General features: G+C 48.8%; 1 protein-coding gene across 7 annotated transcripts in view; it reads right to left on the reverse strand.

The window, feature by feature from the left end:
• MUC13 (mucin 13, cell surface associated) overlaps positions 1-12,420 on the reverse strand; it is a 28,142-nt gene extending 15,722 nt beyond the window's left edge. The window contains exons 1-18 of one of the 7 annotated variants that reach the window (XM_085227686.1): positions 12,258-12,358; positions 9,615-9,671; positions 9,264-9,323; positions 8,517-8,579; positions 7,785-7,841; positions 7,434-7,493; positions 6,693-6,749; positions 5,961-6,017; positions 5,610-5,669; positions 4,864-4,926; positions 4,132-4,188; positions 3,781-3,840; positions 3,040-3,096; positions 2,308-2,364; positions 1,957-2,016; positions 1,216-1,272; positions 484-540; positions 133-192 (exon numbers count right to left, since the gene is read on the reverse strand). In XM_085227686.1, the coding sequence (XP_085083812.1) occupies positions 133-192; positions 484-540; positions 1,216-1,272; positions 1,957-2,016; positions 2,308-2,364; positions 3,040-3,096; positions 3,781-3,840; positions 4,132-4,188; positions 4,864-4,926; positions 5,610-5,669; positions 5,961-6,017; positions 6,693-6,749; positions 7,434-7,493; positions 7,785-7,841; positions 8,517-8,579; positions 9,264-9,323; positions 9,615-9,671; positions 12,258-12,315 (1,057 nt within the window). In that variant the 5' untranslated portion in view covers positions 12,316-12,358. Of the gene's footprint in view, positions 1-132; positions 193-483; positions 541-1,215; positions 1,273-1,956; positions 2,017-2,307; positions 2,365-3,039; positions 3,097-3,780; positions 3,841-4,131; positions 4,189-4,863; positions 4,927-5,609; positions 5,670-5,960; positions 6,018-6,692; positions 6,750-7,433; positions 7,494-7,784; positions 7,842-8,516; positions 8,580-9,263; positions 9,324-9,614; positions 9,672-12,257 lie in introns of all 7 variants that reach the window. The other 6 variants (XM_085227687.1, XM_085227689.1, XM_085227688.1 and 3 more) reach the window with 6 other exon arrangements.
• Positions 12,421-16,231: the final 3,811 nt, after the last annotated feature.

The raw sequence follows: 16,231 nt of genomic DNA on the forward strand, positions 1-16,231 counted from the left end.
CCACAACAATTCCCTGCAGTTCCTGACGAGGACGTGCCCTCTGGGCAGGGGGACACAGTGCTGCCTGTGACCTGTTCCTAGAAAGGAGTAACCCTCTCCTAAAGGGCTGATGAAGGGACCTTTCATAATTACCTGGCGTTGCTGATGAAGAAGCGGTGTCAGTAGTGTTGTCTGTTGTTGTAGATGTGTTTCCTGAAGAAGGAGAGAGACATGGCAGCAAAACTTTGTGTTGCAGACAGGAAATCTCTTGAGGAACCATTTTGTTTTCAGTGCAATCTCAGATTAGATAAGGAGCAGACCTGTGCGTGGCCCAGTCAACCAGCCCTGGGCAGCCCTGCAGTGCCTTGCTGCCTTGCTCCAAGGAGCCACAGCAAAACTGCCTGCAATTCTTCACTAAGCTTTTACCACAGGTTCTCTCTGTGCAATGCCAGGAACAGTGTAACACCCTCCTAAGGGTGTACCAGTGGGCTTTCCCATCCTTACCTGTTGTTAGTACTGTAGTGATGGTAGTACTGCTGCCAGTTGTTGCAGTTGTGGGAGCTGAGGAAGGGAAAAGAAGAGACATGGTAGCCATGCTTAGTGTTGTGTGGAAGGAAACCCTTGTGGCACAACTGTGTGTTCAGGAGCACCTCGGGTTCAATAAGGAGGACATCAATGTGGGGTAGAGTGGGCCAGAAAGGAAGCCTTGGTCCGGCTGCCTCTGTACTGCAATGGGGTCTGGGTTCCCTTCAACAGATCCCGGAGCTCGGGCACCTTCCCCACAAAGGCACTGCTCCCCATCCCACTCAGCTGCACTCACTGGCCACATCAGTCCCCCTCCATGGCACACGTGTGTCTCCCTGTAGAACAGCTCCCCACATTTGACCTGGCAGCTCTGAGCAGTCAGAGCTGTCTGACAGAGCAGGATGAGGGTGCCCAGCAGTGGTGCATTCCCTGCACGCGCTCTACCCCTGAGAGAGCACGTCTTCCTCCCTGGATTACTGATGGGAGTCTCTGCAACAACCACAGTCCTTTGAGGTACTGGGCAGCTGATGGGATAACTACCATCCGGTGGGATGGATGAGCCTGACACCTTCCCCATGGAGGTAGAGAAATGGCATCTGCACCCAGGCAGGGCAACACACCACTGCCTCTGTGGGTTCTGGAGCTCCTTGCTCAGAAAAACACAACAAAAAGTTCTCATCAAGCGCTCCTGGAGGGACTGTCCATCCTTACCTGTTGGTGTTGGTGTAGATGTGGTAGACGTTTCCACAGTTGTTGTAGATGAGCTGTCTGATGAAGGGAAAAGAAGAGATGTAGTATCACTAATTAGGATTGCAGGGATCACAGATCTTGGGGAGCCACTGGGTACGCAAGCAGGCAATGGGCTGACACGGAGTGGCCGTGCATGTCACTGTATGGCAGTCTGCCAATAGGTTCTCCACAGTGCTGATGTCTCTTCAGACTTCCTCGCCCATTCTCTCTTCCCTCCAATGTCCAGTCTTGAGCATGTTCCCCAGAAGTACATGGCACTTCCTCAAGCTCAGCTGCACTCACTGGCCGTAGCTGGCTCAGTCACCAGCACATGCACATCTACCCAAAGCAGAGATTCTGCCCCTTCAAAGTGCATCATGTTCTGCATGGCCAGTACCAGCTGCCAGACTTGGCAAGGACACCCAGCAGCCCCTGATTGTGCTCCCCATGATGGCCTGCCCTGCACTACTCTGTAGTAGCAGCACGGCAGCATCTGTGTCTCTATCTGCACATACGTACAAAAAAGATATGGCTTGGGGTCGGACCAGGGAGGACAAGTCCCTACTCCTACCCTGACCATGCTCCAAGGAACCACAACAATTCCCTGCAGTTCCTGACGAGGACGTGCCCTCTGGGCAGGGGGACACAGTGCTGCCTGTGACCTGTTCCTAGAAAGGAGTAACCCTCTCCTAAAGGGCTGATGAAGGGACCTTTCATAATTACCTGGCGTTGCTGATGAAGAAGCGGTGTCAGTAGTGTTGTCTGTTGTTGTAGATGTGTTTCCTGAAGAAGGAGAGAGACATGGCAGCAAAACTTTGTGTTGCAGACAGGAAATCTCTTGAGGAACCATTTTGTTTTCAGTGCAATCTCAGATTAGATAAGGAGCAGACCTGTGCGTGGCCCAGTCAACCAGCCCTGGGCAGCCCTGCAGTGCCTTGCTGCCTTGCTCCAAGGAGCCACAGCAAAACTGCCTGCAATTCTTCACTAAGCTTTTACCACAGGTTCTCTCTGTGCAATGCCAGGAACAGAGTAACACCCACCTAAGGGTGTACCAGTGGGCTTTCCCATCCTTACCTGTTGTTAGTACTGTAGTGATGGTAGTACTGCTGCCAGTTGTTGCAGTTGTGGGAGCTGAGGAAGGGAAAAGAAGAGACATGGTAGCCATGCTTAGTGTTGTGTGGAAGGAAACCCTTGTGGCACAACTGTGTGTTCAGGAGCACCTCGGGTTCAATAAGGAGGACATCAATGTGGGGTAGAGTGGGCCAGAAAGGAAGCCTTGGTCCGGCTGCCTCTGTACTGCAATGGGGTCTGGGTTCCCTTCAACAGATCCCGGAGCTCGGGCACCTTCCCCACAAAGGCACTGCTCCCCATCCCACTCAGCTGCACTCACTGGCCACATCAGTCCCCCTCCATGGCACACGTGTGTCTCCCTGTAGAACAGCTCCCCACATTTGACCTGGCAGCTCTGAGCAGTCAGAGCTGTCTGACAGAGCAGGATGAGGGTGCCCAGCAGTGGTGCATTCCCTGCACGCGCTCTACCCCTGAGAGAGCACGTCTTCCTCCCTGGATTACTGATGGGAGTCTCTGCAACAACCACAGTCCTTTGAGGTACTGGGCAGCTGATGGGATAACTACCATCCGGTGGGATGGATGAGCCTGACACCTTCCCCATGGAGGTAGAGAAATGGCATCTGCACCCAGGCAGGGCAACACACCACTGCCTCTGTGGGTTCTGGAGCTCCTTGCTCAGAAAAACACAACAAAAAGTTCTCATCAAGCGCTCCTGGAGGGACTGTCCATCCTTACCTGTTGGTGTTGGTGTAGATGTGGTAGACGTTTCCACAGTTGTTGTAGATGAGCTGTCTGATGAAGGGAAAAGAAGAGATGTAGTATCACTAATTAGGATTGCAGGGATCACAGATCTTGGGGAGCCACTGGGTACGCAAGCAGGCAATGGGCTGATACGGAGTGGCCGTGCATGTCACTGTATGGCAGTCTGCCAATAGGTTCTCCACAGTGCTGATGTCTCTTCAGACTTCCTCGCCCATTCTCTCTTCCCTCCAATGTCCAGTCTTGAGCATGTTCCCCAGAAGTACATGGCACTTCCTCAAGCTCAGCTGCACTCACTGGCCGTAGCTGGCTCAGTCACCAGCACATGCACATCTACCCAAAGCAGAGATTCTGCCCCTTCAAAGTGCATCATGTTCTGCATGGCCAGTACCAGCTGCCAGACTTGGCAAGGACACCCAGCAGCCCCTGATTGTGCTCCCCATGATGGCCTGCCCTGCACTACTCTGTAGTAGCAGCACGGCAGCATCTGTGTCTCTATCTGCACATACGTACAAAAAAGATATGGCTTGGGGTCGGACCAGGGAGGACAAGTCCCTACTCCTACCCTGACCATGCTCCAAGGAACCACAACAATTCCCTGCAGTTCCTGACGAGGACGTGCCCTCTGGGCAGGGGGACACAGTGCTGCCTGTGACCTGTTCCTAGAAAGGAGTAACCCTCTCCTAAAGGGCTGATGAAGGGACCTTTCATAATTACCTGGCGTTGCTGATGAAGAAGCGGTGTCAGTAGTGTTGTCTGTTGTTGTAGATGTGTTTCCTGAAGAAGGAGAGAGACATGGCAGCAAAACTTTGTGTTGCAGACAGGAAATCTCTTGAGGAACCATTTTGTTTTCAGTGCAATCTCAGATTAGATAAGGAGCAGACCTGTGCGTGGCCCAGTCAACCAGCCCTGGGCAGCCCTGCAGTGCCTTGCTGCCTTGCTCCAAGGAGCCACAGCAAAACTGCCTGCAATTCTTCACTAAGCTTTTACCACAGGTTCTCTCTGTGCAATGCCAGGAACAGTGTAACACCCTCCTAAGGGTGTACCAGTGGGCTTTCCCATCCTTACCTGTTGTTAGTACTGTAGTGATGGTAGTACTGCTGCCAGTTGTTGCAGTTGTGGGAGCTGAGGAAGGGAAAAGAAGAGACATGGTAGCCATGCTTAGTGTTGTGTGGAAGGAAACCCTTGTGGCACAACTGTGTGTTCAGGAGCACCTCGGGTTCAATAAGGAGGACATCAATGTGGGGTAGAGTGGGCCAGAAAGGAAGCCTTGGTCCGGCTGCCTCTGTACTGCAATGGGGTCTGGGTTCCCTTCAACAGATCCCGGAGCTCGGGCACCTTCCCCACAAAGGCACTGCTCCCCATCCCACTCAGCTGCACTCACTGGCCACATCAGTCCCCCTCCATGGCACACGTGTGTCTCCCTGTAGAACAGCTCCCCACATTTGACCTGGCAGCTCTGAGCAGTCAGAGCTGTCTGACAGAGCAGGATGAGGGTGCCCAGCAGTGGTGCATTCCCTGCACGCGCTCTACCCCTGAGAGAGCACGTCTTCCTCCCTGGATTACTGATGGGAGTCTCTGCAACAACCACAGTCCTTTGAGGTACTGGGCAGCTGATGGGATAACTACCATCCGGTGGGATGGATGAGCCTGACACCTTCCCCATGGAGGTAGAGAAATGGCATCTGCACCCAGGCAGGGCAACACACCACTGCCTCTGTGGGTTCTGGAGCTCCTTGCTCAGAAAAACACAACAAAAAGTTCTCATCAAGCGCTCCTGGAGGGACTGTCCATCCTTACCTGTTGGTGTTGGTGTTGTTGTAGATGTGGTAGACGTTTCCACAGTTGTTGTAGATGAGCTGTCTGATGAAGGGAAAAGAAGAGATGTAGTATCACTAATTAGGATTGCAGGGATCACAGATCTTGGGGAGCCACTGGGTACGCAAGCAGGCAATGGGCTGATACGGAGTGGCCGTGCATGTCACTGTATGGCAGTCTGCCAATAGGTTCTCCACAGTGCTGATGTCTCTTCAGACTTCCTCGCCCATTCCTCTTCCCTCCAATGTCCAGTCTTGAGCATGTTCCCCAGAAGTACATGGCACTTCCTCAAGCTCAGCTGCACTCACTGGCCGTAGCTGGCTCAGTCACCAGCACATGCATATCTACCCAAAGCAGAGATTCTGCCCCTTCAAAGTGCATCATGTTCTGCATGGCCAGTACCAGCTGCCAGACTTGGCAAGGACACCCAGCAGCCCCTGATTGTGCTCCCCATGATGGCCTGCCCTGCACTACTCTGTAGTAGCAGCACGGCAGCATCTGTGTCTCTATCTGCACATACGTACAAAAAAGATATGGCTTGGGGTCGGACCAGGGAGGACAAGTCCCTACTCCTACCCTGACCATGCTCCAAGGAACCACAACAATTCCCTGCAGTTCCTGACGAGGACGTGCCCTCTGGGCAGGGGGACACAGTGCTGCCTGTGACCTGTTCCTAGAAAGGAGTAACCCTCTCCTAAAGGGCTGATGAAGGGACCTTTCATAATTACCTGGCGTTGCTGATGAAGAAGCGGTGTCAGTAGTGTTGTCTGTTGTTGTAGATGTGTTTCCTGAAGAAGGAGAGAGACATGGCAGCAAAACTTTGTGTTGCAGACAGGAAATCTCTTGAGGAACCATTTTGTTTTCAGTGCAATCTCAGATTAGATAAGGAGCAGACCTGTGCGTGGCCCAGTCAACCAGCCCTGGGCAGCCCTGCAGTGCCTTGCTGCCTTGCTCCAAGGAGCCACAGCAAAACTGCCTGCAATTCTTCACTAAGCTTTTACCACAGGTTCTCTCTGTGCAATGCCAGGAACAGAGTAACACCCTCCTAAGGGTGTACCAGTGGGCTTTCCCATCCTTACCTGTTGTTAGTACTGTAGTGATGGTAGTACTGCTGCCAGTTGTTGTAGTTGTGGGAGCTGAGGAAGGGAAAAGAAGAGACATGGTAGCCATGCTTAGTGTTGTGTGGAAGGAAACCCTTGTGGCACAACTGTGTGTTCAGGAGCACCTCGGGTTCAATAAGGAGGACATCAATGTGGGGTAGAGTGGGCCAGAAAGGAAGCCTTGGTCCGGCTGCCTCTGTACTGCAATGGGGTCTGGGTTCCCTTCAACAGATCCCGGAGCTCGGGCACCTTCCCCACAAAGGCACTGCTCCCCATCCCACTCAGCTGCACTCACTGGCCACATCAGTCCCCCTCCATGGCACACGTGTGTCTCCCTGTAGAACAGCTCCCCACATTTGACCTGGCAGCTCTGAGCAGTCAGAGCTGTCTGACAGAGCAGGATGAGGGTGCCCAGCAGTGGTGCATTCCCTGCACGCGCTCTACCCCTGAGAGAGCACGTCTTCCTCCCTGGATTACTGATGGGAGTCTCTGCAACAACCACAGTCCTTTGAGGTACTGGGCAGCTGATGGGATAACTACCATCCGGTGGGATGGATGAGCCTGACACCTTCCCCATGGAGGTAGAGAAATGGCATCTGCACCCAGGCAGGGCAACACACCACTGCCTCTGTGGGTTCTGGAGCTCCTTGCTCAGAAAAACACAACAAAAAGTTCTCATCAAGCGCTCCTGGAGGGACTGTCCATCCTTACCTGTTGGTGTTGTTGTAGATGTGGTAGACGTTTCCACAGTTGTTGTAGATGAGCTGTCTGATGAAGGGAAAAGAAGAGATGTAGTATCACTAATTAGGATTGCAGGGATCACAGATCTTGGGGAGCCACTGGGTACGCAAGCAGGCAATGGGCTGATACGGAGTGGCCGTGCATGTCACTGTATGGCAGTCTGCCAATAGGTTCTCCACAGTGCTGATGTCTCTTCAGACTTCCTCGCCCATTCTCTCTTCCCTCCAATGTCCAGTCTTGAGCATGTTCCCCAGAAGTACATGGCACTTCCTCAAGCTCAGCTGCACTCACTGGCCGTAGCTGGCTCAGTCACCAGCACATGCACATCTACCCAAAGCAGAGATTCTGCCCCTTCAAAGTGCATCATGTTCTGCATGGCCAGTACCAGCTGCCAGACTTGGCAAGGACACCCAGCAGCCCCTGATTGTGCTCCCCATGATGGCCTGCCCTGCACTACTCTGTAGTAGCAGCACGGCAGCATCTGTGTCTCTATCTGCACATACGTACAAAAAAGATATGGCTTGGGGTCGGACCAGGGAGGACAAGTCCCTACTCCTACCCTGACCATGCTCCAAGGAACCACAACAATTCCCTGCAGTTCCTGACGAGGACGTGCCCTCTGGGCAGGGGGACACAGTGCTGCCTGTGACCTGTTCCTAGAAAGGAGTAACCCTCTCCTAAAGGGCTGATGAAGGGACCTTTCATAATTACCTGGCGTTGCTGATGAAGAAGCGGTGTCAGTAGTGTTGTCTGTTGTTGTAGATGTGTTTCCTGAAGAAGGAGAGAGACATGGCAGCAAAACTTTGTGTTGCAGACAGGAAATCTCTTGAGGAACCATTTTGTTTTCAGTGCAATCTCAGATTAGATAAGGAGCAGACCTGTGCGTGGCCCAGTCAACCAGCCCTGGGCAGCCCTGCAGTGCCTTGCTGCCTTGCTCCAAGGAGCCACAGCAAAACTGCCTGCAATTCTTCACTAAGCTTTTACCACAGGTTCTCTCTGTGCAATGCCAGGAACAGAGTAACACCCTCCTAAGGGTGTACCAGTGGGCTTTCCCATCCTTACCTGTTGTTAGTACTGTAGTGATGGTAGTACTGCTACCAGTTGTTGTAGTTGTGGGAGCTGAGGAAGGGAAAAGAAGAGACATGGTAGCCATGCTTAGTGTTGTGTGGAAGGAAACCCTTGTGGCACAACTGTGTGTTCAGGAGCACCTCGGGTTCAATAAGGAGGACATCAATGTGGGGTAGAGTGGGCCAGAAAGGAAGCCTTGGTCCGGCTGCCTCTGTACTGCAATGGGGTCTGGGTTCCCTTCAACAGATCCCGGAGCTCGGGCACCTTCCCCACAAAGGCACTGCTCCCCATCCCACTCAGCTGCACTCACTGGCCACATCAGTCCCCCTCCATGGCACACGTGTGTCTCCCTGTAGAACAGCTCCCCACATTTGACCTGGCAGCTCTGAGCAGTCAGAGCTGTCTGACAGAGCAGGATGAGGGTGCCCAGCAGTGGTGCATTCCCTGCACGCGCTCTACCCCTGAGAGAGCACGTCTTCCTCCCTGGATTACTGATGGGAGTCTCTGCAACAACCACAGTCCTTTGAGGTACTGGGCAGCTGATGGGATAACTACCATCCGGTGGGATGGATGAGCCTGACACCTTCCCCATGGAGGTAGAGAAATGGCATCTGCACCCAGGCAGGGCAACACACCACTGCCTCTGTGGGTTCTGGAGCTCCTTGCTCAGAAAAACACAACAAAAAGTTCTCATCAAGCGCTCCTGGAGGGACTGTCCATCCTTACCTGTTGGTGTTGGTGTTGTTGTAGATGTGGTAGACGTTTCCACAGTTGTTGTAGATGAGCTGTCTGATGAAGGGAAAAGAAGAGATGTAGTATCACTAATTAGGATTGCAGGGATCACAGATCTTGGGGAGCCACTGGGTACGCAAGCAGGCAATGGGCTGATACGGAGTGGCCGTGCATGTCACTGTATGGCAGTCTGCCAATAGGTTCTCCACAGTGCTGATGTCTCTTCAGACTTCCTCGCCCATTCTCTCTTCCCTCCAATGTCCAGTCTTGAGCATGTTCCCCAGAAGTACATGGCACTTCCTCAAGCTCAGCTGCACTCACTGGCCGTAGCTGGCTCAGTCACCAGCACATGCACATCTACCCAAAGCAGAGATTCTGCCCCTTCAAAGTGCATCATGTTCTGCATGGCCAGTACCAGCTGCCAGACTTGGCAAGGACACCCAGCAGCCCCTGATTGTGCTCCCCATGATGGCCTGCCCTGCACTACTCTGTAGTAGCAGCACGGCAGCATCTGTGTCTCTATCTGCACATACGTACAAAAAAGATATGGCTTGGGGTCGGACCAGGGAGGACAAGTCCCTACTCCTACCCTGACCATGCTCCAAGGAACCACAACAATTCCCTGCAGTTCCTGACGAGGACGTGCCCTCTGGGCAGGGGGACACAGTGCTGCCTGTGACCTGTTCCTAGAAAGGAGTAACCCTCTCCTAAAGGGCTGATGAAGGGACCTTTCATAATTACCTGGCGTTGCTGATGAAGAAGCGGTGTCAGTAGTGTTGACTGTTGTTGTAGATATGTTTCCTGAAGAAGGAGAGAGACATGGCAGCAAAACTTTGTGTTGCAGACAGGAAATCTCTTGAGGAACCATTTTGTTTTCAGTGCAATCTCAGATTAGATAAGGAGCAGACCTGTGCGTGGCCCAGTCAACCAGCCCTGGGCAGCCCTGCAGTGCCTTGCTGCCTTGCTCCAAGGAGCCACAGCAAAACTGCCTGCAATTCTTCACTAAGCTTTTACCACAGGTTCTCTCTGTGCAATGCCAGGAACAGAGTAACACCCTCCTAAGGGTGTACCAGTGGGCTTTCCCATCCTTACCTGTTGTTAGTACTGTAGTGATGGTAGTACTGCTACCAGTTGTTGTAGTTGTGGGAGCTGAGGAAGGGAAAAGAAGAGACCTGGTAGCCATGCTTAGTGTTGTGTGGAAGGAAACCCTTGGGGATCCACTGTGTGTTCCCAAGAACCTCGAATTAGATGAGGAAGGGATATGTATGGGATCTATCGTAGACTAGTCCTGTATTTGTACTGTCCATAGCACTGATAGCTCTTCAGGCTGACATGCCCATATCCCAGGCTTGAGCATCCTCCCCAGAAGCACATGCCATTCCCCCAAGCTCATACTTGGTGTCCATAGCTGGCTCAATTACCAGCACAGATGTGTCACCAAAGGAATGTTCCCCCCACTTGCTCCATGCAGGTTCTGGATGGCTAGCATTCTCTGGATCCTGTTCTGGATCTCACCTAAATCCACAAATATTACATTCACTGCATGATAGATAGGTATTTTGAAACTGTGGGAGATGCTTTCTTGAGCATCATTAAAAATTCTTTATGGACTCTTTCAAAGCAATTTCCTCTGCTTAAACAAATTAAGGTGCATATTGAAAGTAGTGTATTTCTGTTCATATAAGGCAAATTCTGCCAAATTATCATCAGTGTAATGAAGATCCTTTTTCCAGGACTGCACTACTATGTAGTAATAATATTATGCATTATTTTTTTGTCATTTTTTTTCTTCCTTGTTTGTCTGTCTTGTGTTGACAGTAAAGAAAGCAACTAATACAACAGGATTTCTGCTAAATTTGTGGTAGCAATGAACAGTTTGGATCACATGACCTAACTTCAGTCTTTGTTACTTAATAAATGCATTTAATCTGAGTTAACGTCACATTCATAATTTAATCTGAACAGCATGAGCTGGAAGTCTCATATACTTGTGGCTAACACTCTTGGCACTAGCAAACTCTTATAGATCGTATATTAAACACAATATTGCAAATAACACTAAATTCTCTCTTCAAATGCTTTTGCAAGGTTTCAAAAATCCAAAAGAGAAGCAAATTTAATAAGCCTTTTTCTTCTCATCAATAATACTAGCTTGGAAAAGGCTCATCAAAAAGGCAAGGTCTAAAGTAATCCAGTAGTGGTTTCTCAGTCCTGCAGGCAGAGATTTGTTTCCTAGTCAATGTCAAGTAATGGAGTTTTTGGCTATAACCATGATTCTGTCCACAGGCTAAGAGTTTGGAGCACTGTTCTAAAATTCCTTCTCAAAATCAATGTTACATCACTAATGTCTTTAGTCAACAACATTTAGCTTTGTACAGGCTGGCCAACAGCCCTCGAGGAGTACCCTTTGGACTCAGGAAGAATCACATCTGTGTGACTGCAGAGCACATGAATTGCACTTGGGCTTGGCAGAGGTAACGTAAGCAAAGGTGGCTCTTTAATGGCCCTATCTGCCCAGCCCCAACCTTCTGCACCAGGAAACAGGATGTGTCATAAATTCAGGCATTTACCATGGACATAAGGAATAGATCTTAAGATTCATTTTATGAAATAGCAGACATCTGGCTATCAAGCAGACTAGGCCTTTGTGAATACTCTGCAAATGGACACATCATACAAAGCTTTTACAGTGTTTGCATAAAATGAGATAGGTTTCTGCGCATGGATAACCTTAGGCAAAATCTACACAAGTCAATGGAAGGCTCCCATTGCCTTTGGTACTTTTTAGGACAAGATCTTTCAGTCTTACTGTTGTTCTCCAAACAGAAAACCAACCAACTGCCAAACTTGAAGTCTTTTATGCTTATAACTTATAAATCTGATTGTAGTATGTTGTAGATGTTGCTGAAAAAATATATATTCACTCGCAGTAGGTAACAGACTCACTGCCATCTGTCCCCATCTGATGCAATCTTGGCAGCATCAGTGAAAGTCTTAATTTGGGTCATATCTCTGTTTAATTGTCCCTGAAGTAAATGGGATTTCCTGTCCTTTCACAGCTTCAAGTTGCCACCAAACTCCTCCTACAGCTACTTTTACTTTTACAAACTCCCCTGCTACACTTGATCTGTCACTGAAAATCAGATAAACTGACCTGTAACCACCAAAATTGTTACAGTGTTAGAAAAACAATTAAGCAGCCTATGGAATGATTCCTACTCTGTCTTTGAATAGACCACAGGGCAACCCTCTGCCATCCGAGCTGGTGGTGAAGTTCTTGTTAATTAGCTTCAATAGGAGGGGAATTAATGCTCTGAGAGCCAGTTCAAGCAGTGCTGCTTTCCAGACTGATTGTTTAAGGAGATTCTGTCCGGAAGGGCAGTGGCAGCACTCCTTTTCCTGGGTGCTGGGCTGGAACAGTCACATCTTTTGTGATGACTGTAATAGAGCTTGAATTACCTGGGTTTAGTGTGCAAGTCCTGAAAACTGCTCGTGGAATAGGCTGAATTAGGTTAATCACAAGCCCCAGTGCTTTTGCATTGTTTCGTGAACAAGGAAAACTGTTTTCTTGCAGTAACGTTTTTCATCACTAATTAATCAAAGTCTAGATGTGCTGAATGCTGCGTGGCCACTGACTTCAGACTCTCAGCAGTTTCTAAAAGCACTGAGTAATCCATTCACTGCAATAGAATAGCTGCTCAGACAAATCCCAAAACAGAAGATAGTGTTTCTTACCTACTGAAAGGCTCACCATCAGGCAAAGCAGCACAGTGAAGAACATACAGCGTCCCATTGCTGCCTCTGCTGCTGCTGCTTCTCCTCGCTAAACCTGAGATGAAGTGCTTTTCTCTTCCAGCGTCAGCTTATTTAAGGTCCCAGCTACAGGTAGCGAGTTCAGCCCCGAGCTGACGTCATGGTGGCAAGTGGCAAATAACAGATCCAAGCTGTTTTTTTCCTTCCTCCTCAAACTGGGAGGAGACTTCTGGACCCGCAGTATTCTTCCTGTAAGTTATAAACATTTGAGACCTGTTGACACAAGGAAGTTAATTAATGCTAAATGCATTGACACAAACTGACAGGACAGTAGCTATCCCTGCCAGCTCAGCAAACACTTTCGGTGTAATTTAGCTGGAGGGTGCTGTGCAGTCTGTTCCTGGAGAGGAAAAAGCTAACACATTCCAAAGCATACTAAGGATGCACTTAGAGCAGAGTACCTGGGATATACACACTCTATTTTTTGCAATACATTACCAGTGCAGACAAATTCTATGTCTCAGACCCCAAGCTCTCTATACTTTAAAGCAAAATTTTACACCAAAGCATCTCTTACTGCTCAGCAGGGTGAAAATCAAGAGAAAACACCTGCATCTTCAACATTAATGAAACTGCACTGGCTTTGGGTGCTTTGGGAGTGATTACAGCTGGTCTATTCGCCTACATCTTTGTGTGTTGTGGGCTAGTTAAAATGGTGTGGCAAAAGAAGGGGGAACAGGGAGGACAGCCAGGAGCTATTTGACTACCTAGGAAACCGCCCTCCTTTCTTAGGAGTAACTGTGCTTGTGCCTGGGAGACATTTGGAAGCAGGAATATTGAGGCTGGAACAGGGAGCCTTCAGGAGGCCTGGAAATGGGAATTAGTGGAGGGGGCCATGGAGCAACTAACACAGCCACAACTCGGGAAAAATTGATGGGTTACAGAGACTTATTGAAATCACGCGTCAGGAAGCTCTGAAAGTCACAGAATCATTAAGGTTGGAAAAGACCATTAAGATCATCCAGTCCAACCACCAACCCTACACCACTGTGCCCACTAAACCATGTCACTCAGTGTGACAGAATAATTATGTAAAGACCAATATGAGGAAGAAGACCTGTGGACAGTAGCTGTTTCTCCCCATACTGCTTATTTTCAGCTGCCTCATCTACCCAAGTTCTCTAGCTCAACAGTGCATTTGTTCTACCTTGTGCCCCAGTAAAACATAAAACACTTGAAATCAATAGACGCCAAATTGCCCATGGTATGTTGCAGTTCCTCCTTTCCAGAAAAAGATGCCATTGAGCAACTTTCTCCCACTCTGAAGGTCTGGCTGACCCCAGATCCTGCTGCAGCTGCCAGGAAAGCCTTTCTGGGAAGCACACACACATTATCCTGCCATTGTAACCCATGGACAACAAACGCAAGCAATCCATTGGTGTATCCTCACACTGCCACTTTGGTGGGAGTCTGTGGAACTGCTCTCTCCTGGCAAATGCCACAGTCAGCAACACTAGCACATTGTTAACAATTTCCAAACGCAAATTGACAACATGCTTTTGAAACACCTCTCCCCTTTCTTCACCTGCTTTTGTCTGATCCTGCTGTGCTAACAAGAGATGCAGTCTGTTGCTAAGCTAATAACGCATTCAAAAGGTGTCTCTCTGTGCAGGAGGGCAAGATCAAAAGTATTACTCAAGCTGTTTGTGTGCTGGGGCTGTCCTCAGCTTTTAACTTGTGCTGAACCAGGAAACGTTGGTGGCTTGCAAACAGCAACAATGGTTGGGTCCCTCACTGCCAGCATGAGGAGTGAGCAGCTTCATCCCCCAGCACCTGCTAGGGAGGCCATGACCGGGCCCAGGACCCAGTCACAGAGGCTGCCTAGTGTCCCTGGGGTGCTGGGATGGGCTCTGGTCTCACCAGGAAACCTCTGCCACCCCAAGATGCAAACAGAGTACCAGGCCGCTCCTCAGAGTGTTATCAGAAATGTGGGCTGAAAGTCAACAGGTGTAGATGATAATGGCTGAGGACTGACTTCTTCAGCTGCCATTGATTACGTTGTCCAGCTCATGAAGACTGTTTTCTGCAATGAGTGCACAAGAGAGGCTGGCATACCCTTAGCCATGTCTTTAGAACTAACTCCCACTCTTCCTTGGTTGCTTCTGTCACCTCTGGGATGTGTGACACCTTCACCATGCAAAAAGCACCAGGAAAGGCACTGAACAAACATCTGCACACTTACCAGATTTTTTTGTCTCTACTTTTTGACAAATCAGCTGTCACAACAGGCTGTCCTGGTGAGAGGTGGGGTGATGAGGCTACATGTGCCTCTTTGCTTGCAAATTTGGGGTGGGGGGACTCGGAGATTTGACCATTTAGGAGAGCTAGCACAGAGAATTATCAAAACAGGACAACCAATATCAGTGAAACATCATTACCTCTAATGGAATTATTAAGGAAATTACTAAGGACATATTTAGACATCAAAATTTGACTGCTAGTGCAGACAGACTTGCACTCCCACAGCACCTCTGATGTCCCATAAAGAATCACGGACAAATCATTCTCTGAGGAAGTTTTTAAATTACTTTCCAGAAGCTGTAAAACCAAACTGCGTCAAAGCTCAAATTTGGCAAGCAAGAATACTGACCAATAATTACAATGATTTTAAAGTGTGCTATGTTTAGTAACAGGCAGTGGTTGTTCACTTGTCTTGATCCTTGTTTATGGCAGGAAAACAATATCAGAGGTGAAAGGTCTTTTTTAGGTTTAAGATACATAGTCATGGCCCCATTATCCAGCCATAACCTGAATATACGCATGGGACAACTGGGGTAATTGTGTCATCAGAAGGTGTTTATTGGAGAAGGAACAAGTCTTTTATAGCTACTCATGTGCTGGATTATTTCTTCCTGTATATTTTTTCAGTTCTATTCCTTACTAGATTCCTATACATTTTGCTATCTCATGTAAATTTAATTAGTCCATGGAATATTACCACACACATAGACTCATAGAATGGCTTGGATTGAAAGGGACCTTGAAGGTCACCTAATTTCAGCCCCCAACATTTAGAAATGTGTGTCATAATTGGGTGAAGATTCAAACAAACCTGCAGAAAGTCTAAATCAAAATTATACGTATCCAGACTCACCTGTAATTGGGGGAAACATATGCAGTTCAAATTCTTTTGTTAACTGGTTCTCAAGATGGGAACCTGGTTGTTACAGTCCCTTGGGAGGTAGTTCTAGAGGCTAAAAGAGTCCAGAAAAGTTGGACATTTTTCAAGAGTGAAATCTTAAAGGCATAGGAACAGGTTGTCCCTATGTGCGGAAAGATGAGCTGGCAGGGAAGACCAGCTTAGCTGAGCAGACTTCTTCTTCTGGAACTCATAAGAAAAATAGAGTTTATGACCTTTGGAAGAAGAGGCAAGAAATTCAGGAGACTGCAAAGATGTGCAGTAATGCAGGAAGCAAATTAGAAGGGTCAAAACTCAGCTAGAACATAACTTCATTGGTACAGATTAAGGCAATTTAAAAATGCTTTTATATATAAATATACATACAGCACACAGAGTTCTATGGGACCAGGCAGGATTCAACCAAAGATACAGAATGAGTTGGCAGAAGTGCTCATCAAGCCACTTTCAATAACCTATCAGCAGTTCTGTCTAACCAGAGAGATCCCAGTTGACTAGAGTTTAGCAAATATGATGCTCACCTACAAGATGGGCAGGAAGGAGGACTTGAGGAATTACCTGCCTGTCAGTTTGATGCCAGTGAAGGTCATGGAGCAGATCATCCTGAGCGCCATCACATAGCATGTACAGGACAGCTAGATGATCAGATCCAGTCAGAATGGGTTTGTGAAAGACAGTCCTGCAGGACTAACCTGATCCCCATCTATAATAAGATGACATGCTGTTTCCCACAGCTTCTCTTGGAGAAATTGGCTGC

The sequence above is a fragment of the Meleagris gallopavo genome, chromosome 7, assembly GCF_905368555.1.
Source record: "Meleagris gallopavo chromosome 7, MGAL_WU_HG_1.1, whole genome shotgun sequence".
Taxonomy (NCBI): domain Eukaryota; kingdom Metazoa; phylum Chordata; class Aves; order Galliformes; family Phasianidae; genus Meleagris; species Meleagris gallopavo.